Raw genomic sequence first — 20,432 nt, 5'->3', positions numbered from 1 at the left:
AAACTGCCTTACACTTTTACACTTTACAACGTTTGCAACGCAATTGAATACCCTAAATGTATAATAGGTACTCCAAATATTAATTTTGTTCTTTTAAGAAAAAGGACACATTGAAGAAAATATTTTGTTTTCCAGTGTAATGTCCTTTTGGAGGTGCAACCCCAGACTTCGTCATTATTTTGGCATTATGTGTGTGGGGAAAAGGGAACGGATGGGGCTACCAAGTCTCGGTAGCTCGCAAACATTCGTAAATGTCATTAACAGTTGTAACGGCTTCGGGGCACGCCCACACCCCACAACTTTATGCGGTACGTCCGGCCAACCGAAAAGGCGGTAGAGCGGGTATTTTTACACAAAATTACTTCTTTTATTCGCTGACTGACATCCATCATCATCATCAGCCGAAGTTTTCTGGCTAACTCCGTGAAAAATGCCCCATCATAATTTGTATTTGGATTCAAATTGAAATCAACTTGGGGTGTGCTGACCTTAAAGTCTTACAAGTTCTAAGTGAAAATCGATTTATAGAGGGTTTCTCTAAATATATATAAAGTAATTTATACTTTTATTTACCCTAAATCCTTTGACTGTTATTCACTATTTTTAATTTTTGTTGAAAAAATATATTTTTCAAAATTGGTTTACGTCACTGCTATACTTATATTAGCAAAGTTCGGACCCAAGGATAACAAGAGATTGGTTCTTAGTGAGGACTTACCGTTATATACCATCTGGTCACACTAGACTGATCTCAAAGGAAGCGGAAAACAAGGGATAGATTTTTTCCGGAGAAAATCATCTCATTTATTTATTTGGTGATATGGCGAAAATGAGATTTCCTAATATTTTAGGCAATTTCCCCCAGATGAGTCCCGCATGGAAGACAATTGTTGTTCTGATGTGGTGCTTTAACTTATTCTGTTTAGTCATTGTGGTGATATATTTTACTATATATTTCATGCCGCATATTCAACATGGCGAACCAGAATTCTGTAAGTATCCTAGAATATTAAAAAAACTAACTTAGGTAATCCAAATAAAAACTTGTTATATCCTTAGCTCAAAGCATATTTATCCTTTCCTTAAATTTTTTGCAGCAAACAAAATAGGGATTCGAACTCACCTGTTCGGACTATTCGTCGATTTCTGTAAGTATCCTCGAATATACAAAATAAAGATACGAATTCTTAAGGGGGATGATATATACATATATTTTATGAGTTCGTTTATTAATTATGGAGTAATTTAATATAATTACAGTTTAAGTTTTTAAAAAATTCCTTTAATATTTTTTCAAAAAAGAGACCTTCTGTATTCGGGGGTGATACAGAAAACTCTGTGGGTTTCATTTGATTTCTTTGGCCAATGAATTTGTATTTTAACTCTTTCAAAACGTTAGAATATGGAAAAGAAATGTAATATTTAATTTTTCTATTAATCGAATGCCTCTTTCCTTTTTCAGATCAGTACGAATATGATGTCTCCAAGCCCGAGAACGTTGGACTGTATGCCACTCGGAACTTTTACATCCCCGTAAAAGATCATGATCAGGATAAAGATGGTCTACGGGTTGGTGTGTATCATATCTTGCCCAGCAATATAGTGCATCGCTTTAAGGACGAACTTGGCGTGGAGAAGGAAGTGGCCTATGATATGGATCGCCATCTGAAACCTGCTCCTGGCGGCGAAAAGGAGCTGGATGAACTGGTGCCCTCCATTCGGGCTGAATTTCCCGTCTTACTGCCCGAGAACGAGAGGTTCTTCTACGAGAAATTACTGGCGATTCCGGGTGGCACCATAATCCTCTATATCCAAGGAAGTCAGAGGGAATTCAATCGAGGCAGTCGCCCACGTCGAGACCAGTTTATGCTGCTTAGGACGCTCAACTACCACATTTTTTCCTTCGATAGCAGACGCCATAAGGACACTGATCCTGTGCTTCCCACTGATGAAGACCTTGTGCGGGATGCCTTGGTGGTATTTGAGTATATAGTCAATACCACCTCCAATCCTATCATCGTATGGGGTTATCTGTTGGACACTGGAATAACTAATCTTCTATGTGCTAAGCTAGCTAGCTTTAAGGAAAGGGCTCAATTTGGTGTATTTCTGGATAACCAGTCCACTGCAGAGGGAATAGGTACGAATATGAATTTAATCAACTCGAGACTCGAATCGGGCATTCATGTCCAGGAAAACATAGAATCCTTCACCATGGATAACTTCTTGCCGGATGGCCAAGACCACCGTATCTACTACCTCGACTTGCCCGTGAAAGGTGGTGACCTAAAGATTGATAGGATGTTCTATTACATCGAGCCGAATGTGCCGGAAAAATTAGAAAAGTTTGTGAAAAGCTACCGAAATGAGAGCTCTTAGGCATCGAAATATTTATTCAATAAAAGCATCTGAAAAACACATACAAAATTCGAATTTTTATGGGAAATCCTTATTAATCTGATAGCATTTCTCATCAAGCATCCATTTTAACCAAATAACAACTCAAATCGTTGTGCGTTTCTTTAGAGCATAGAAACTAAAGATTTTTTATTTTATATTTAAGTTTAAAAAGTACTTTCTATATGCATACCATATAGATATAATAAAGTAATGAATATATTTAAGGTGTCTAGATCTTAAGCGCATAAGTTCGTACATCTAGATGTTTTGGGAGTCTTTTGTCTTAAGCTTATATGTGTGTTTGTGATTAAGGATTTTCTTCAATGTTCGTCGGCGAGAGTAAAATCAAATTTTGTACTTAAATGAATGGGGGGGCTGAATATGAATACGTATTTCTATATACAAAATTCGAAACATAAAATAAAAACAAACTGAAATCGAAATAAAAATGGCCACAAAAATAAAAGAAGTCAACTAGGTGCTTAGTAGATCCTGGGCAGGATGTAGCTGCGCACCTGGGTGCTGTAGCGATGCCACGACGAGTGATAGCGCGCCTGATTCCTGGCGTTCGCCCGAGTGGCGCGGTGCAGCAGCAGCAGGACGATCAGGCTGAGACCCAAAACTGGAGGCCAGGCAGGACGCAGGGCGACGGGAGCAGCCAGGGCTAGCAAAGCCAGGATATCGCCGAGGTAATTGGGCTGCCTGACCCAACCCCACATCCCGCTGAGCAGCAGGCGGCTTCCCTGATACGTGTGAATGGTCTCAATGTTGGCGAAGATCGGACTCTGTGAGTTCAGCCGGTATTTGTACTTGTAGGCGCAGCTGAAACGCTTCACCAGCAATCCCAGAGACAGCAGGGCGGCCACTCCTAAAGGAGCATACCAGCAGGAGATGGGTATGCGTTGCTCGTAGAAATACTTGGTAACCGCCGTCAGCAAGTAAGGAGTGGCTGCGTAGCGCAGGAGCAGCAAGCAGCCATATCCCTCGTGTTGCAGTTCGAAAGAGGAGCTCAGGTGGTGCTCAAAAACAATCGAATCCAGTACGTAGAGCAGCAGACAGCTGGCCGAGAGCAGGGTGCCCGCATCGTAGTTGACATTGTTCCAATAGTACTTGACCAAATGAAGATAGCCCTCCTGCTCCGCCATTTGTGGCTTTTGCGGCCACACGAGCGTCTGGTAGATATAACAAACGGCATACAGAAAAGTGGTGATCAAGGAGAGACGATACTGGAACTGCTTCCAATCCACGCGTCCCAGCCACTTGGGATTCAGCTGCCTGCCCAGCGCAAAGTCCACCACAAAGCTGCCAGTCCTGCCATAATCATTGGTCAGCGTCTGACGCAGCACGTTGTACTTGGCCGTGTCCACGAGCCAGTAACTCCAGGCAGCTGCCACAAAGGCGCCGACGAGTCCGAAAATGCAGAAACGTAGATAGTGACGCAGAATGAAGGTCACCACCGGATACTTCAGATACTCCGCGACTCCACCGGCAATCAGAAGAGTAAGTGACACCGCCAGACAGTTGAACTTGTAGGTCTCCCGGGTGAGATGAACCCTTCGTCCGGGCAGCAGGGCCACGAGGACAAAAACCACCACCTGATAGGCGGCAAAGGCGCCAACAACTCGTGGCTGAAACACTTGACGTGTTAGGTAGTTAACATCCAGCAGAATGCCCAGATTGAGGCGCTTAAACTGACAGGAGTTACGGGCCGTGCAGCTCCAGGTGAGATAGTACACAGCGGTGGGCAGCAGGAGCAGCAGGAGGAAGGCACCCAGCCAGCCTCCGAATTCGCGGGGAGCCTTCAGCTGGCGACACGAAATTTCCGCCGGTGTGGCCGATTTACGGGTGACATTGAAGCTACGGAACTGATCCTCCTCCACCTCTTCCTCCTCCTCGATGTCCTCCTCCCCGGTGGAGTAGCTGCGCTTCGAGGACTTCTCATCGTCGTACACGGATCGCGAAACACTGCGGCTGTAGCGACTGCCTTCTTCGGTGTTTGTCACCGGGGTTCCGGCCAAATTCGAGATAGTTTTGGACACCGATCGGCGGAGTCGTTCGGTGATTCGCTTGCGAATGGAGTCCGTGTCCACCTCACTTTCGCCCTCGGCGCGAATCTCGATGCGCTCGCTGGTTGTGGTGCTCGTTGTGGTGGTGCGACTGTAGTTGTTGCCGCTGTTCGTGGAGCTCGTGTTGAACAGCTTATTCGGGGCCCCACTGGATGTGTTGGTGGTCAAGGCCAGGGGCAAACTGCTGGACGTCTGACGAGCGGGCGACGGTACCTGTAAATTAGGATGATTGAGATTAGTGGGGATTTTTAGTCAGGCTTATATGGAGGTATTGGAAATTAAGCTTTTCGATTTATTTATTGGTACAATTAAACAAAGGTAATCACCAGTTTAATTCGGCAATTACACATTCCTAATCTCTAGCCCAAATTCCCTTTTGGTACCACATGAAAACAGCCCTTGAGCTGATAAGCAGTTGGGGTAAAGCTTATCAGCTCAAATACTCCTATACCACATAGAAAAAAACTCGGTATGCTAAATGGTTATAAATTCTGGAGCTGATTATTTTATGAGAATTTAAGAAATGTATCGCTCAAATGGAGTAAACTATTTGATACTATAATTTATCGTTATTTTTCTATAAGAATAGAAAAATATAAAGAATTTCCAAAACGATCATTAAATCAATCATGTTTGCAATCATTTTTCGTAAATAATATTCGTAGTAAAATATTTGATATCATAATTTATCGTTTTTTTGCTCGTTATTTTTCTCTAAGAATAGAAAAAATATAAAGAAGTACTAAAACGATCATTAAATCAAACATGTTTGTAATCATTTTTCGTCAATACTTGATTTGAAGTTCCTTTGCTTCTATAGGTGATATCAAAAACAATTAAGATGATAAGTTATATAAAGTGATTGATTAGAAAACAAATACTTTACTGATATTTACTATATTATTTAATTGTTGATAACTATTACGATGGACAAAAAGTTTTTCATTCTTTCCTGTCTATATGTACTACAAGATATCCATAAAATTAAGTGGGGAAACAAATAACTTGAATAGTAAACTGATAATACCCATAATATTGTGGTGATCATCATAAATACATCATAAATATAAATAAAAAAATTCTGTATAGCTCTGGATCTTCATTGGTGAAAATAGAAGATATTTCATAAAAAATAGTACTATAAATGTATACATTTTTCTTTCTCTGCGCGGGAAAACTGGTTTGGCGAAGCACTCACCTCGGAAACCTCTCGGATGGGCGTGCGAGCCTTGATGGCGGCCTTGGCGAGCAGCGAGGAACCGGATCCTGGGGCCGCTGCGGTGAGCGGACCCACCGACGACCTCGGGCGGCTGGAGCGGCGGGTGCGCGGTCCCAGTTCGGGCGAGGGCGGTGCGGTGACCTTGTTGCGCGACGGGGAGGCACGTGTCCGGGTGGCGGGACCGGTGGTTCCTGCGGCTGCTGCTGCCGCTGTGAGGGATCCCGCTCGCCGGGTCACCGGCAGTTGGCTGGGCTGCGAGGATTGCTGCAGAACTGGGCCGCTGGACACTTCGTCCGTGCGGCGCGGGCGTCTCAGGCGACGATCCATGATGAATTACGAGCCGAAAAAACGTGCTGCAAAATGAAAATCATCAGTCAGCTTATCATCTTTAGTTTCTCACGCAGCGAGTGCTATATTTTATTTATAGTTTACAAAATACACACAATCTATAAATGTTTTTAAGTTACTCTGCAGTTTTCTCTAGTTCTCTTTGTTGTTTTTGCTGTTTTTTCTCTATTTGTTCTGCTTTATTTGTGTTTGCGCGCCGAAAGGAAAAGCGACGTCGCTGCCGCAACTGTACATTCCGCAGGCAGCGACGCTGGCAGAGACCGCTCGCTCTCTCCCTCTCTCTCGCTTGCTTGGTAGCTGATTTAATCGCTGTTTTAACTTAGTTCTAACTACTTTTGGCACTTAAAAACTTGTTTACTCACTGCTGCTGCTAGTTAGTTGTAGTTTTTCACTTTCTGGCGCTAATGAAACGCCGTAAATTCAGCACAAATCACTGGTTAAAAAAAGACGCGCGTCTGGCTGTCGGCGGTTGCGGAAATTTTGTTGTAAAATGAGCGCGGCCCTTGCGTTGGTATTTTTTTTAGTGTTGGCTAACGCCAAATGCGCCTAACAGCACGCGGCGTGATGTTAACGTTAACATTTCAAGATATTACAAATTATTAAGAACTAGATGGTCATTAAAATAAAAACTCGAACTAAAATAAATTAAAAAATATAAAAATGTTCGAATAAGTAAAAGGTTTTAATAATTTACATAAAAATAAAAAATATGTTTATTATAATAAAAGTACTATACATTAAAAATATATTATATAAATACGTTTAATTTAAACAATTAATAATATCTTAAGCTATAAAAAGTTCTACAGAATTGTCAACCAGCAGTGACTAGTTGTTTAAGGATACATTTTATTAATTCCTGTTAAAGTAACAAACGAAAAGTTAACAAGTTAATCACGACATTTAATTTATAATTTAAGAACCCCTAATTAATTTAGCTATAAAACCGCCGTTAGTGCCACAACTGGCAAATAACAGAACAGTCCTGTCATGTTCGGGATTTTTTAGCGCATTCTAGCACCATTCTCCTCACACACATAACAAAAGCAGGAGAAAAATTGTAAATTATTACGGATTTCCCGGACATTTTCCTGTCAATTCCTGAGCAATGTAAGTAGAAAGCATTCGAAAAACACCAATTGCACCGAACACAACGCACACAAAACAGACGAAAATGTTGCGCTTGCCAAATTCTGGTTACTAATTTGTTATGAAAACGTCTCTCTCACGGCCGCCTCCTTGAAAATAAAAATTGTGAAAAACAACGGAAAAACCAAAAGTAGCGCTGCGGAATAAAGAGTAAGTATATAGAGAGGACTTAGGATCTGCTGAGAGGAGACCCACCATGGTGACCCCCCAATCGCCGACGCCCATGTTCAATGGACTGGACGATGATCTCTACAATGAGGCCAAGTTTGCCCACGAAATCAACGACAGGATGCGGGTTCCCAAGCGGATCAAGGCCACCGGGGAGTATTCCGACGAGGATCTGCTGCTCTCCAACCAGAACGGGATGATCAGCTCCTGGAATTACCACGACAAGATCGACATGAATGTGCCCGATCGAATCGTGGTCCTGGGTCACAATCAGCACCTGGAGACGCGCTCGGCGCCGCGGGAAATCCAGCTGGAGAACTCCATTCTGCCCAAGAACCCTTCAATTGGTTTGGTGCGCGTCCAGACGCCGCCGCGCGTCATCACCCTCACCGACCACCACTTTCCCTCGGCCTCCGAGGAGAGCTCGCCCATCCGGGCCAACGGTCATCACTTGTACGGCCACGATCTCGACGAGGACGCCGACGACGAGGAGGGCCACGCGGCCACCCAGTATGTGCGTGCCAATGGAGTCGCCCGCATGGGATTCCACGCCAACGACACCCACTCCGTGGAATCGGACTCCCAGGTGAGTAAATATACAGAGGATTTATCAGTGGGCACTCGAGTTATGTATAAAGAGGTTTCAGGTTTCTACTCACTTATATTTCATTCGATTGTAATTCCATTCAAATAGTTCTATGAACAGGGAGGGTTATTTTGGGTGTATAGAACCGACTCTCGGGTTAAATCCTATCCAAAATAATAATTATTTGTACTGAAAACCCCTCAACTAAATCCTGCCTACGACACTGCTACGAGTTACTCTATAAATAATGGAATTTTTTTTTATATTCAATCCTTAGTTGGTTTTAAAGGCTTTCGACTTTCGACTATTTATCTAAACATACTTTACTTAAATGTAAATCACTGCAAATTAAATAGTCCAGATTTTAAAGTACTGACTTAACTTTCGACTGACTGGAAATGTTCGTTCGGATTCAATCTGAATTTTTAAAATAAATCTATTCAGTTAGTTGAAATTAAAGCACGTTATAGATAGCTATAAGCAGGGCAATAGTAAATATATGACTATTTATTCGAAATCCCTCAAAAATTATATTTTTTTTAGTTTTGCCATCGAAAAAGCCACGAATTTTTATTTCCATACATATTTTATTCAGTGATTTATTTTTCATTAGGTTATTGAATTAAAATGCTAAAATCTATTGTCTTTTGCGACGCCTGTCGAAATTGTTAGTTGACTTATCAGTATTAGTAGACACTAGAGTTACCTATGTTCATTTGATTTCTGTTTTAAGTATCACTTGAATTGATAGAACCGCTTTTATTTGATTATAATTGGCATACACGACAATTATATTCCCCTTTTTCCACTGCTATTTGTCCTCTTCTATAAACCAATATTGGATTGAAATCCTTCATTTCTGCATATTGATTTGCAGCTTTGCAATCTATAAAGACATGATGCAATGGAATACCTAGTAAAAGCAATCAGCGGTCATGCTTCGCTTCCCGCCCATTCAGTCAGCAAAGAGATTAACAACCTGCTGCTTTTATTAATTTCTAGTACTGATTCGATAAGGCGACTGACCTAATTTCAACCGACCATGTGGAAATCCCACTCTCACTCTTGCTAATCGCTGGAGTAGGCATGCGCCTGCGGTCGATCCTCCTTGGCGGCCTGGAACTCGTCCTCCTGCGAGTCCTTGAGCCGCTTGGCAAAAGGACGACACTTCCAGACGTCCACCTCGGTGGCCAGGCACTTGCGAAAATCGAAGTCGCAGAGCCCCAAATTGTAGGAGCCCTCCGCTGGTTCAAAATAGTGGAGACCCCGGCCAATTTTGATGACCACCCCGGAGCTTAGCACAATCTTACGATCGTGCAGGCTGTCGTCCATCTGGAAATTCATTTGGATATTGCCACCGGCCAGGTCGTTCTTCATTTGCTGCAAAATCTGTAGCTGATTCTTGGGAGCCACTGCATCTGGTCGAGTCGTTAAGCGTATATACTTCAGATAGCGACAGTTCTTCACGAGCACCTCCAGAAAGTTGAGCAGATTCCTGAAATGCGGCGGCTCCGTGAGATGAGGCTCGTTGAGATGGGCCTCCCGCACGCCGTCGTCCAAGTACGGACCCAACAACCGCTGGTAGCTCCTACCCCTGGCACCCTGCTCGATGCCGATGTGATCCAGCATTCGGCTGGAGTGCAGGTGACCCTTGACCTGGTCCCTCAGCTGCTTGGCCCGCGCCTCGTACGTCTTCAGGTACTTCCCACACAGCTGGCGGCGACTCGGCTCCGCCTCAGCCATTTGGGACAACTTGAAGATGCTCTCCTCGTACAGCAGGATCGCCTCCATAATGTGACCCGTCTGCTCGCATTTCAGGGCACTGATAATCGCCTCCAGTTTGGGCAGCTCGCCTTCGTCTACTTCGGCAAAGATTGGACTGGTTGTCATTGCTCGGACCGAAAAACAAGAATTGTTGACTATACAGAAATTTCGATTTAGGGGGAGTTTTTGAATGTTGATTGTTTATAGGGAAACTGCTTAGAGACTGGAAATTTGAAGGGGAACATATACTTCCCTTTTTATCCGAAATTCAGTCATATTTTAAGATCAAAAATTAATTTCATTATATAAAATGGTGGTTTAAAAAACACTTCATTACTCATTATAAAATAATATAATAATATATATGTTAGGACTGGAAATTTGTAGGGGGAAAAATACTTCCTTTTTATCAGAGATTCTGTCATATTTCAAGATCAAAAAATAATTTATTTATTTAAAATGGTAGGTCAAAAACAAAAAATAATTCCTAGTATATTATGTTAGAACTGGACATTTGAAGGGAGAAAAATACTTGTTTTTTCATCAGAGATTCTGTTATATTTTAGGATCAAAAAATAATTTATTTATTTAAAATGGTAGGTCAAAAAACACCTCATTAGAAAATAATTCCAAATATATTATGTTAGGACCATCAAATGAATTTATGTTTCATAGAGTTTTATGATATGGTATACCATACCCCTATTTATGAGTTTTAACTCTCCCCCAATTTTACTGTCACCTTAATTACAATAACATTCTCCAAAATTTGCCACTTCCTCTACATATATATTTCCTAACCCGACACTTTGAAATGGTACAATAACCTTAAGCCATCTTTATAAATCTCTAATCCTCTCCTTGGAATTTCTTCCAGTTGACCACGGGCAGTGCCAGCAAACGGTCGCAGTTGAATCAGCAGCAGCACAACAACCTGGATGCCTCGATGTTGGCGCATCGCGAGGGCACGCCCATGGGCGAGCTGACGCCCCACGAGGAGATCCTGTATCTGAGACGCCAGCTGGCCAAGCTGAATCGCCGGGTGCTCAACATCGAGATCAACAACGAGCAGCGCACGCAGCGGGAGAAGATCGTCTACTGTCTGGGCCTGGCCTACTTCGTTCTCAAGACAATATTCTGGCTGAATCGCAATTAGACATGAGTTATGTGTGGTCAGGTCAGGCTGCTGATGGTTGGAGATCTTCGGTGATAGTATCACCACCTTGCTATGGACACCCTTTTGGAACAGCTTCTTTCGTTTCTTGACTTCATATCGTTTCTTTTTCGTGGAAAGGCTCTGAGAGAGACTTTGTTTTTTGTTTGCCATACAACTTCGTAGTCTAAGCTCGATAATAAATAAGCGCAACACCGTTCTGTTTTGTACACCGTGGAAAACCAAAAAGCAAAGGCCCCCATACTTAATTTGTAAGATCTGGCACCAGTCCAATAGGAGCATGTATCTAAATTTAAGCTTTAATCTCTACGTAGCATTCACCTGAATCATCGAACCGCAGATATTGTTTAAAGGGTTGTTTCCGTTGTAGATCTGTTAACATTTGATAATCCCAAAGTGAAGACAAGAACTCTAATGGTATTTGTATGCGATAATCCCATACGATAAATAGTTAAATAATATATAATAGTTCACTAAATCCCACAGAAGTCATTGCATTGATTTTTGCATAACTACCGGAAACGATGGAAATCATTTTAGAGTTTAGCATGAATCAACTATTGAATTCATAATGATATTTAAAATAAAACGTTTAAAGTACCAAAAACCAGGTGTTTTTATTCTTTTTCCCCATTCTCTTCAGCAATTAAAGAGCGGTCGATTTTCAACGCATTTAAAAAATGTATTTATTTTATTTTGTTGGTTTTCTCATTAAATTATACGTATAGTTATCAATTAAAACTACCGATTAAATGCAATTACATCTGCTTGTCTCATCTACCTTCCGATTTCCTCTTCTGCTATACATCTTTAGCTAACAAGACGTTAAACATTAAGTTTAATGCAAAATGACGAAAAGACCTGAGCGAAATTTCGTTTGTTTCATTTGCGGTGTTTTGTTTGTATTGTTTCTCGTGTATTTTCTGTCTGTGAAGTGGATAAACAATCCCCTTTCTTCAGCCCGATCTCAAAGTTAACAGAACGATAGTCATTTTCATCCAACTACTGAGAGAACAATTGCAATTTTTGTATCTTTTTTTTTATTTTTAATGGAATTATGTTATCGTTTACTTTACAAAATTTATATGCAAGATAGATTTTCTCTTCAATCCCTGAAACGCATCGTTTTTCCAGACGAAACGCCGCAGAAATGTAAAAAAAAACATCCTTCTTCTCTGACATTCTTCTCCTTTCCTGTTGGTTGTCCTCTCTTCTTTGTATATGGTTATTATAAGAGAAACGACTACTATAAACTTAAATTCATATGTATAAATACAATTTTGCTTATTTTCACGTATTTTTGTTCTTCTCTCGGGTGTTTGTGTAGTTTTAGTTGCAACCTGAACAGATCTCGTTTGTTGATGAGATGACCGATCGGGCTGGGCTTTCTATGCTATTAAGGGGATTTGTGGATGCAAATGCAGTGTTTTTGTTGGTTTCTTGGGGTCTTGTTTTGTGTGTGTGTGTGTGACTTGGTGATGGAGATAAGGGTAGGTATGAGCAGTCTACTCGCTCTCATCATCATCGTCCTCATCGGACTCGTCCTTCTTGCTCTTCTTGGCTGCTTTTTTCGCTGGTTTCGCGCGCTTTTTGGATCCACCGTTGGCGGCACCGCTACCACCGCCGTTAGCCTCGAACTCCTTGACGGCCCGATCGTAATCATCCTTGGCCTTGGCAGCCTTGGCCTCCCACTCCTAAGGAGAGAAATAAAAACGGCATGTAAGTAAGGTGTTCATGGGTAATTGGAGGGTTTAGTTGTACTCACCGACTTGTCCTTCATTGCCCTCCATAATTCGCCACCGCGCTTGGCCACCTCGGTGACCTTGATGCCGGGATTCTCCCTCTTGATCGACTCGCGGGCACTGTTGAGCCACAGCATGTAAGCGGAGAGTGGGCGTTTTGGTTTATCGGCCATATTATTTGTGTTTTGTTGAAACTATTTAACAAGTGTTACACTAGGTATTATTTGCTTCGGGCTGTAAGTGGAATAAAGGGGATAAATATTAGTTAGATTTCATATCATATAATAGGTGCATTAAAGTCGCCCTAACTTCTTTAATCAAAAAGTCATTTTAATACAAAGTCTATACTTATTTTTAGAAACAAGTTTCAGACTATAGTTAAGAGCATTTTCCTAGTATTTACCAGCTATAATTAACAATCTATAACTAGTGCTCTGGAGTCATATTTTGCTCTGAACATTTAAGACTTTTGGGAACTGCTGGAATACTTTCTTATAACATGCCTCAACTAATTTAGGGTTTTTTAATCAATTTGTTCTTAATAATCTGTATAAACTATACTCTGTAGTACTGTACTTTTACTTTAATTTTTAATCTATTTCTGTAGTTTAACTTTAAGATCAGTCTTATAAAGTATTGTACAGAATTAAAACCTAGTACTTTTCCTGTACAGAAAAAACACCTAACAGCCCAGGAATATTTGCTATGCTAAACATTGTATTTTAGAGTAGTCCCTCTATTTATATAGCATTTTTCCTTATAGTTTCATATTTATTTACTAATAACCTTTAACTGCTCTGTAGTACTGTACTCCCCGGGCCAAAACTAAACACTTTAATTCAAAATGTTATGGGCAGCACATTTTCTTTTTAGCAGCGCGCCATGTTCCTGTACCAAAAGCAAAGTAGAGGCAAAGGCAACAACAGCGGCGGCGGCAGAGCGAGACAGCAAGCCACCACCGGAGGCGAGCAATGGCGGCGCAAGGGAGATGCCACTACTACTACTCAGCGCTCTCAAACGAAATGGGGAAATAAAAACCGAAAAATGCGCGCGCGCGCGCTTGCTCTCTCGCGCTTTTTGCTTCTTCTGCCTGCCTGAACGCGCGCCACTTAATAATTAATATGAAATTAATTGGCGTTCTACAGGGCAATATGTGTGGACCTTTGGGATTGCAACTATTTAGCGGGCTTAAAGACCTTTTATTCGGGCTAAAAAGAGGCAACAATTTCGAGGGCGAGTGCGAAAAGCAGCGAAATGGCAGCACACACTTTTTCTGTATGCGATGACTGCCTTATATTGGTACAGACTGCGACGCGCTCTCAAAGTGTAGGAAAAAACCGAGAAAAATTGTGAAAAATGCCAGGGAAATGGCATTTTGGGGTACAGGCCTTTAAGAAAACACCGATTTTCTATTCAAAATGAACTGTTTTAACAGGGTTTTCGGTAAATAAAGTTGACAATTCAACGTGTTTAATCACCGCTCTCTTTCGCTCTCTCTTTAAGGCAACTTCAAAGTGATTCGTTTACTAAATCAAGCAGCCTGCTTCGCACTTTGTACAAAATGTATTTATCACAAAATTTATGCTTTTTACAAGTATTTATTTTATTTATCGAGCCGCGTTCACCAACCTTTGCCGCTTGTTCTTCGAAAAAAAGTGAACGAGTTGGCGTCGACTGCCAAAAATGAAGGCGGCACTCTCACACGTATTCGCTCTGCTCTGCCGCAGTCGGCGTCGGCAGAGGTACGCAAAAAAAATGAAGGCGGCAGATGTTCAAGAGAGCGTGGCTTTGTTTTTTGGGTTTTCTCAGACTTTTTCAGATTACATATCTACATCTTTAGATATAGATTTTATTGAAATCGCTTGTTTTCCAATATCTCATGGCTAACAAACAAAACAAACAAATTATTAACAAGGAAATTAGCTGAGGAAGCACTACTCTCTCGGAGAGCGGGAGAGCTCTACTCTCCCTCTCTCACCGAACCGGCGAATTAAAAGAGAAACGCTAAATGTCGGGTAAAAACAAATGCACAAAAACGCATATGAAATAGTACAGGCGAGAAAAGCGCGCGTTTTTACAGGCGTCTAACAAACAATTTCCACCGAAAACAGCAAGTTTTGAGCGAAAACAGGGAAAATTGCGACATCGGCGGCCATTTTGAGGCGAGGCCTAAGAAGCAGCGAGCAAAGGAGGAAGTCAAGCCAAAATGGCAACGCTTTCGCCGCTCTTCTGTGGCTCTGGGGTACAGACACGCGCTGCTTGAAAATTCACTGGCTGATTTCACGGCGAAAAACGGCAGTTTTCGACTGCAAACTGCACTCTTCACTGGGCACTTATTATTTACAGGACTGGCAACTATTTCAATGTATTTTCTGATTTATATTTGCACAATGTTTCTGGAACTGACTGGAGGAAACCAACCTTTCGCTTGTGTGGCTCGATTTGAACTGTACAGAAGAACGCGTCTGGCGGCAGCACGAAAAGAACGAAAGCGAGTAGGAAGGCGAAAACGCCGACTGGCAGCGACGCCGGCTGCGACGCGGCAGAGAGAGAGTTTCTCTCTCCCTCTCTCTCTGCGGCGGCGAGCAAAACGGAAGACGATGAATGGCATGTAAAAACAAATAAAACGCTAAGCAGGGAAAATGATTTTGGAACAATTGTACAACTAGTTGGGAAAATCAAATTGTGGGCGATTTTCCCTTCGATTCCTGTGAAAAAGACGGCGACTTTTTGGCAGTTTCCCATTTTCGTCTGCGAACGCATACTTGCAAAGAAACCTGAGCAAAACTCTCTCGGTTGAACGGAACGCATACCACAAAAAGAACGAGGGTCGCTTTTTAAAAATGGCGCCAAAAGTTAATCCAAGCAACTAGCATAGTTAATTGTAGGACATTAAAAAAAGCAATCTTTTAATTTATATCAGATAGATTTTTAAATCTTGATTCCCCTTAAGAAATATTAGGTATCATTGGTTAACTTACCTTCGGTTTGAAGTAAACACTTTTTAAATATTTTATTTCGGTTCACTTATAGTACGAGAAATGTTCTCCTTTGCTTGACGAATTTTTCACCTGATTTTTTCTATACAAATGCTCGAACAGATCAAATGTGAAAGGCAATGCTAGTACTGATTCTCTGTCAAAGAATTTATTTAGATTTTCATATTTATTTCTTTTAGACCATTATATCCCATATTCGAAAATTATTTTGATTTTTATTTTATTTACTATAAATCAGAGAAATGATTGTTCATTGAAATCCAACGATTAAAATACCATGTTCATATATGTATAAATGTAATATTTTTATAGTTTAAAAAATATCCTGGAAAATAATTCTTGAAGAATCCCAATAGGGTTATAACCGTTACATTTCGACTAGATTTTCAGCGGCAGATGCTGTCACACATTTTCCCACAATCAAATCGTAAATGCCCCGAAAACGCTAACAAAGGATGGGTCCTAGAATTGCCGATGCAGTTTTTCCTCCCGGAGGCACAAAGGATAACGATGTCACGCGCTGTTGCAAGTTCACAATAGCCAAGGATAAGGCAGGAATAGGGAAGGGGCGCTGGCAGAAGGAAAGACAAACAGGCAGATGAAAGAGATGGAACCTACCTGAAGGGAAGAAACTGCATTCCGTTGCATCGAGATTGCAAGAGGGGCGCATAGGGAAAAACGATCTCGGGGCCTAGGAAAAATTCAATATTAATGCAAAACCACACAAGCCATAATACTCGCTGTTAATTAACAGCTGCTGTTAATGGCTGGCGATCCCTCTCCGATTCTTCACTCTCAAGTTGCAGAAAGAGAGAGGCATACATTTCTATGACAACTTCAATTCAGCTTTATTATGTCTGATTGTTTATGTATGTATGTATTTATGCATGTTAATTTGCATTCAAAGTTCAGGGGCGTTTGCAGAGTTTCTTTAGGGGGAAAATATCTTAGGTTTTTAGAGTTTGATTTATTATGTTTTGTAGCTACAATTTTGCAACACAGTATCCCATTCAAATAGAGTCCTGACCCCAAATTTTGCGTAAGTTTCTGCGTGACTGGAGCGTATTTGCAGCATCAGTAGCGTCAAAGTTTATTGTTTAGAACAGTAGTGGCCCCAAATATTATTTCAAGGGGGTTGAAATATTTCAGATTTCACACCTTATGTTCGTTTGGAGCCGAAACCCCCTTGGCTGCGCCACTGTGCTCCAAGAGCGCCTCTCAAATAACGGGCCTGCGCCCTCTCTCTCTCGCTCTTATCCGTTTCTCTCCCAAGCAGCACTGCAAAAGCAACAAAGCACGTCGTCAGCAAATTTTCATTCGTTTCTGCTTTGGAATTGCTTGAAAAAATCGTTGTTTACATGCTTTATTTTGGGGTTTAGAGTTGAAAACTTTTCTAAACAGTAATTTGATGAAGATGGGGTATAAGGCAACTTTTTTAGGAATCAAAAAAGTCAGTTTGCGGGATAAAAATACATCTCCGTTTAAGAGCTCGTAAAATGCTCGTATTTTAGCAGTCTCGAAATGGTTTTCGAGCAGCAGTGCTAAATTCCTTTCGTTCGTGCTTTGCCTCCCACTTGAAAGCACACTTGCAAAAACATAAGCATCACACAAGATGAGTGAGACTGCAGGAGAGAGGGGGCGATGGGGGCCGAGCGAAGCAGCAGCAAAGCAGAAAGCAACATGTATAACGTCCAGTTGGAGAGCAGCAGTTGTGCGGAGAGGTTATCGTTCGTGCTTTCTCCGTTCTTGCTTTGCAAGGGCATATTATTCATAGAAACCGGGGGTCTCCAAAAATAGAAAGTACTTCCGAAAAGATCAATTTTGCAGCCCAGCCATGACCAATCCCGTACCGCCCGGCGTGGTGGGTCTTCCCTATCGATTTTCTGATGAGCGCACGGTCAAGTTCGTCGAGCTCTACGGCCGGGAGCCTTGTCTGTGGAACAAGCGGCCCTACTTACGGCGAGCTCGAAGCGCCGCCTATCGGCGAATTCAGACCGGGATCAATGCCGACATAGAGCCTTACGAAACAGGTCTGACCATCCAGGGCGTGAAGATGAAGATCAAGAATCTGCGCACTGGCTACCACCAGGAGCTGAAGAAGATCCGGTCTATTGCGGGATATCAGCCAAAGACACCTTGGTTTGCCCCACTTCATGGCTTCCTGGCCGAATTCTTGGACACGGTAAGATATAATATTCTTAAAATAGTCTAAAAGCAATCCTAGCAACCGGTCTTTGTAAACTTGTAATTTTTTGCATTAAGATAAGAACTTAAAGATAGGTTTATTGCAATCCTTATCAGTATGAACGACGATATCTCGTAAACTAGAAAAGCCAGAGAGTTTAGACTTTAAGTGCAGATTCTAGTGACTCCAGTGCTTTAACTAATTGTAAAGTATCGGTCGTAATTGTTGTTATGGTTTCTTCTCTGTTATCCTTTCCCAGAATGACTTCGAAGCGTCAAACCCGCCGCCACTTAGGCGTCTACAGATTCGTCTCACAAGATTGAAGCCCATCAAGATGCAAACCGAGATCAAACCGGATCCGGATGACATGTCTGCCCCAGAGTTGCCATCCATCCCGACGCCATCGTCCTTGTTTACCATCCTTCCAGCACCCATGCCCATGGATCAGCCCCTCACTCCGCCGCCTTCGCTGCCCAAGGTCGATGAGATCAATACGGCTCCACATTCGGCTGTACAGATGCCTCTTCCTATGTCGACTGCCTGCTCTCTTTCTGAGAAGAGTGAGGTTTTGGGACTGGGACTGGGATCATCGGTAGCCGGAAGGGTAAATGGAGTTGGACTGGGGGTGGGAATGCGAGGTGAAGACGAGTTCACCTACTTCGGACTGAGCGTAGCTGCTCAGATCCGAAATATGCCACTGGCCAGTGCCATGGTGATGCAATCCAAGATTCAGTACATGATCTCCATGGAGCGTCGCAAGATTGGCGGTCACTCGTGCGATGTGGATATCTTTAACTAATAACCAAGGACATAGTCAGGATCTGAAGAAGTTTCATTTTGTAGTTTATAAGAAGTGCATTCCTTACAACTTATCTGTGAATACGATTCTAAGTTATTTAATTGGAATAACTTGAAAGATTATTTTTGATTTAAGATCTAACTGAAATTACTTTTGTTGGGAAACATTTTTACAGGTACACACGTTAAACTCAGAACTGTAAAGAGACCTCATCTTACTTAAAATTAAGAACTATGTAGATTAATTGCTTCAATAAAGTGTAACCTTTATACTCATATCATATTAGTCACACAAAGTTGTATTACTTTAATAAAATTGAAGAAGAAACTTTAACTTTGAATTTCGATTATGTAATTATGTAAATCTACTCCAGTAAAAAGGCAATTGAACCGAGGTTCAAATTTCATCTATACAAAAAAGTTTATTTTTATTTAGCCTTTTAAATATAATTTGTTAAAAAATTGTTAAAAATTGTCGATTTGACAATATTAACTATAAATTAAAAACAACACCTATTGTATAACTGTATTGTCATAATAATTTGTGGCTTGAATTTCTTTTAAACTCATAACAGTTGTAGGTTTGCTTTTTTCATTTATGACTACTGGTTCTAATTGGAGGCCGTGCACTGTGCCGCCGGAAGAAAAGCAGAGAAGCCGAAACGCCAGGCGGCAAAAACACCGTGAGTGGGAGAAAGCAAATCCAGCACCAGCAAACCGTACTGTACCGATACGATACCGCACAGCAAGGCAACGAAGAGAGCAGCGAACGAAATGGAAACGCTGCCGACGTCGGCAGAGACGCTCTCTGAGTGTTGGTGGGCCGTGTAAAATACGTGTAAAGTGCGTGTAAATGTGACATAATGTAGTGCGTTATGTATAATTCAGTTAAATCTTTGATTAATCGAAGTTTTTTTTACTCAATTGTGAATATATCTTTTTACTGCCGATTTTGGACTTTTCAGCAAATATGACGCATTCACACATACACATCCGTCCGCTGCGTGTGCTCAATAAATTCTCAAGAAGAGAGAAAACCGAGACTCCGAAACCGGACGACGAGCGTTGTTGTTTTTGCTTATCAGCATTGCCAGTTTATTCGCAACATATGAACACCCTACCCAAAATCACACGTCGGGCTTAACGGTTTTCACAGGGCCTTCACCTGCGACCTTCAAATTGGCCAGCGATAAGATCGATGCCATCACAGTACCCACAGCGGGTGGTATTGAACTTGGCCACTTCACCTGTTTCTCCTACAGTGAAACATCCTTAAACATTTTGAAGATATTTTTAAGAAATTACAAAGTAGAACATATATCAAAATGGTGAACTAATGAAGTTCACTGTATTCTAATAAATTAATTTATGACAGGTTGAACCAATTAAAATCAAACTGGTTTACAAATTTTTTTTCGCAGTTTGTACTGAGTTTAAAATTGTGATGCATCTTTATTTATACTAAAGTAAAAATGCTGCAAAGGCTTATCTTATGGAAGATAATTTAACACGTCCTCAAGGATAAAGAGTCAACTGATGTAAATCCTGAGGATTAAAGCTAAGCCCCTCACAAAAACTTATGTTTCTTAAAAATTCTTAAAGTATTTTTATATTTTAAAAATATTTCTTCTTCAAATAGTAAAGTTTTTTCCCAAGCTCCCAAAACTTCGATCGTTCAATCATTGAACTTCATTGTTCAATAATATTTTATTGAGTAATATCATTCGGTTTTTATTGCTAAACAGATCTTAGAATTAGTAACCATTCGAATTAAATCTACATAAACCTACACCAAGAAACCACCGTCGATTTAGATTACTGGCACTGTAGTCCG

At 41.3% G+C, this 20,432-nt stretch overlaps 6 protein-coding genes across 11 annotated transcripts; 3 read left to right on the top strand and 3 right to left on the bottom strand.

The window, feature by feature from the left end:
• The first annotated feature begins 746 nt into the window (after positions 1-746).
• LOC108057018 (lysophosphatidylserine lipase ABHD12-like) lies at positions 747-2,427 on the top strand. The gene is made up of 3 exons (XM_017141084.3): positions 747-992; positions 1,098-1,148; positions 1,463-2,427. The coding sequence occupies exons 1-3, from the start codon at positions 821-823 to the stop codon at positions 2,377-2,379; spliced, it is 1,140 nt and encodes a 379-aa protein (XP_016996573.2). The 5' UTR covers positions 747-820; the 3' UTR covers positions 2,380-2,427.
• An 83-nt stretch (positions 2,428-2,510) lies between these two features.
• Positions 2,511-6,549, bottom strand: LBR (lamin B receptor). Of its 2 annotated transcripts, none has more exons than XM_017141083.3 (3): positions 6,396-6,549; positions 5,665-6,038; positions 2,511-4,679 (listed from the first exon to the last, which is right to left on the bottom strand). In XM_017141083.3, exons 2-3 carry the CDS (start codon positions 6,010-6,012, stop codon positions 2,883-2,885), a joined length of 2,145 nt encoding a protein of 714 aa, XP_016996572.2. In that variant the 5' UTR covers positions 6,013-6,038; positions 6,396-6,549; the 3' UTR covers positions 2,511-2,882. The 2 variants fall into 2 exon arrangements, with proteins under 2 accessions (XP_016996572.2, XP_070070151.1); XM_070214050.1 differs by lacking the exon at positions 6,396-6,549 and adding an exon at positions 6,129-6,332.
• Positions 6,550-6,996: 447 nt separating this feature from the next.
• Tango11 (transport and golgi organization 11) lies at positions 6,997-11,083 on the top strand. 4 transcript variants are annotated; one of them, XM_017141069.3, is made up of 3 exons: positions 6,997-7,143; positions 7,314-7,936; positions 10,578-11,083. In XM_017141069.3, the coding sequence occupies exons 2-3, from the start codon at positions 7,379-7,381 to the stop codon at positions 10,854-10,856; spliced, it is 837 nt and encodes a 278-aa protein (XP_016996558.1). In that variant the 5' UTR covers positions 6,997-7,143; positions 7,314-7,378; the 3' UTR covers positions 10,857-11,083. The 4 variants fall into 4 exon arrangements, with proteins under 4 accessions (XP_016996558.1, XP_016996559.1, XP_070070152.1 ...); XM_017141070.3 differs by having other exon boundaries at positions 7,006-7,143; positions 7,317-7,936; XM_070214051.1 differs by lacking the exon at positions 6,997-7,143 and having other exon boundaries at positions 7,154-7,936.
• LOC108057005 (MIT domain-containing protein 1) lies at positions 8,908-9,928 on the bottom strand. Its single transcript, XM_017141071.3, has one exon. It carries the CDS (start codon positions 9,824-9,826, stop codon positions 9,005-9,007), a length of 822 nt encoding a protein of 273 aa, XP_016996560.3. The 5' UTR covers positions 9,827-9,928; the 3' UTR covers positions 8,908-9,004.
• A 452-nt stretch (positions 11,084-11,535) lies between the features above and the next one.
• On the bottom strand, positions 11,536-15,726 carry HmgD (High mobility group protein D). 2 transcript variants are annotated; one of them, XM_070214053.1, is made up of 3 exons: positions 15,598-15,726; positions 12,640-12,850; positions 11,536-12,568 (listed from the first exon to the last, which is right to left on the bottom strand). In XM_070214053.1, the coding sequence occupies exons 2-3, from the start codon at positions 12,787-12,789 to the stop codon at positions 12,380-12,382; spliced, it is 339 nt and encodes a 112-aa protein (XP_070070154.1). In that variant the 5' UTR covers positions 12,790-12,850; positions 15,598-15,726; the 3' UTR covers positions 11,536-12,379. The 2 variants fall into 2 exon arrangements, with proteins under 2 accessions (XP_070070154.1, XP_016996561.3); XM_017141072.3 differs by lacking the exon at positions 15,598-15,726 and adding an exon at positions 15,038-15,129.
• A 1,565-nt stretch (positions 15,727-17,291) lies between these two features.
• LOC108056959 (uncharacterized) lies at positions 17,292-18,930 on the top strand. The gene is made up of 2 exons (XM_017141014.3): positions 17,292-17,797; positions 18,060-18,930. The coding sequence occupies exons 1-2, from the start codon at positions 17,450-17,452 to the stop codon at positions 18,597-18,599; spliced, it is 888 nt and encodes a 295-aa protein (XP_016996503.2). The 5' UTR covers positions 17,292-17,449; the 3' UTR covers positions 18,600-18,930.
• The last annotated feature ends 1,502 nt before the right edge of the window (positions 18,931-20,432 follow it).

This window comes from Drosophila takahashii, chromosome 2R (assembly GCF_030179915.1).
Source record: "Drosophila takahashii strain IR98-3 E-12201 chromosome 2R, DtakHiC1v2, whole genome shotgun sequence".
NCBI lineage: Eukaryota > Metazoa > Arthropoda > Insecta > Diptera > Drosophilidae > Drosophila > Drosophila takahashii.
The sequence above is the reverse complement of the archived record's forward strand: the minus strand, read 5'-3'. Positions and strand labels throughout refer to the sequence as shown.

Coding starts and splice junctions, on each gene's coding strand:
- LOC108056959 (XM_017141014.3), top strand. CDS start 17,450: ATGACCAATCCCGTACCGCCCGGCGTGGTGGGTCTTCCCTATCGATTT. Junction 17,798..18,059: donor TGGCCGAATTCTTGGACACG/GTAAGATATAAT, acceptor ATCCTTTCCCAG/AATGACTTCGAAGCGTCAAA.
- Tango11 (XM_017141069.3), top strand. CDS start 7,379: ATGGTGACCCCCCAATCGCCGACGCCCATGTTCAATGGACTGGACGAT. Junction 7,937..10,577: donor CCGTGGAATCGGACTCCCAG/GTGAGTAAATAT, acceptor AATTTCTTCCAG/TTGACCACGGGCAGTGCCAG.
- HmgD (XM_070214053.1), bottom strand. CDS start 12,789: ATGGCCGATAAACCAAAACGCCCACTCTCCGCTTACATGCTGTGGCTC. Junction 12,569..12,639: donor GGGCAATGAAGGACAAGTCG/GTGAGTACAACT, acceptor TTCTCTCCTTAG/GAGTGGGAGGCCAAGGCTGC.
- LOC108057018 (XM_017141084.3), top strand. CDS start 821: ATGGCGAAAATGAGATTTCCTAATATTTTAGGCAATTTCCCCCAGATG. Junction 993..1,097: donor ACATGGCGAACCAGAATTCT/GTAAGTATCCTA, acceptor AATTTTTTGCAG/CAAACAAAATAGGGATTCGA. Junction 1,149..1,462: donor CGGACTATTCGTCGATTTCT/GTAAGTATCCTC, acceptor TTCCTTTTTCAG/ATCAGTACGAATATGATGTC.
- LOC108057005 (XM_017141071.3), bottom strand. CDS start 9,826: ATGACAACCAGTCCAATCTTTGCCGAAGTAGACGAAGGCGAGCTGCCC.
- LBR (XM_017141083.3), bottom strand. CDS start 6,012: ATGGATCGTCGCCTGAGACGCCCGCGCCGCACGGACGAAGTGTCCAGC. Junction 4,680..5,664: donor CCATCCGAGAGGTTTCCGAG/GTGAGTGCTTCG, acceptor CCTAATTTACAG/GTACCGTCGCCCGCTCGTCA.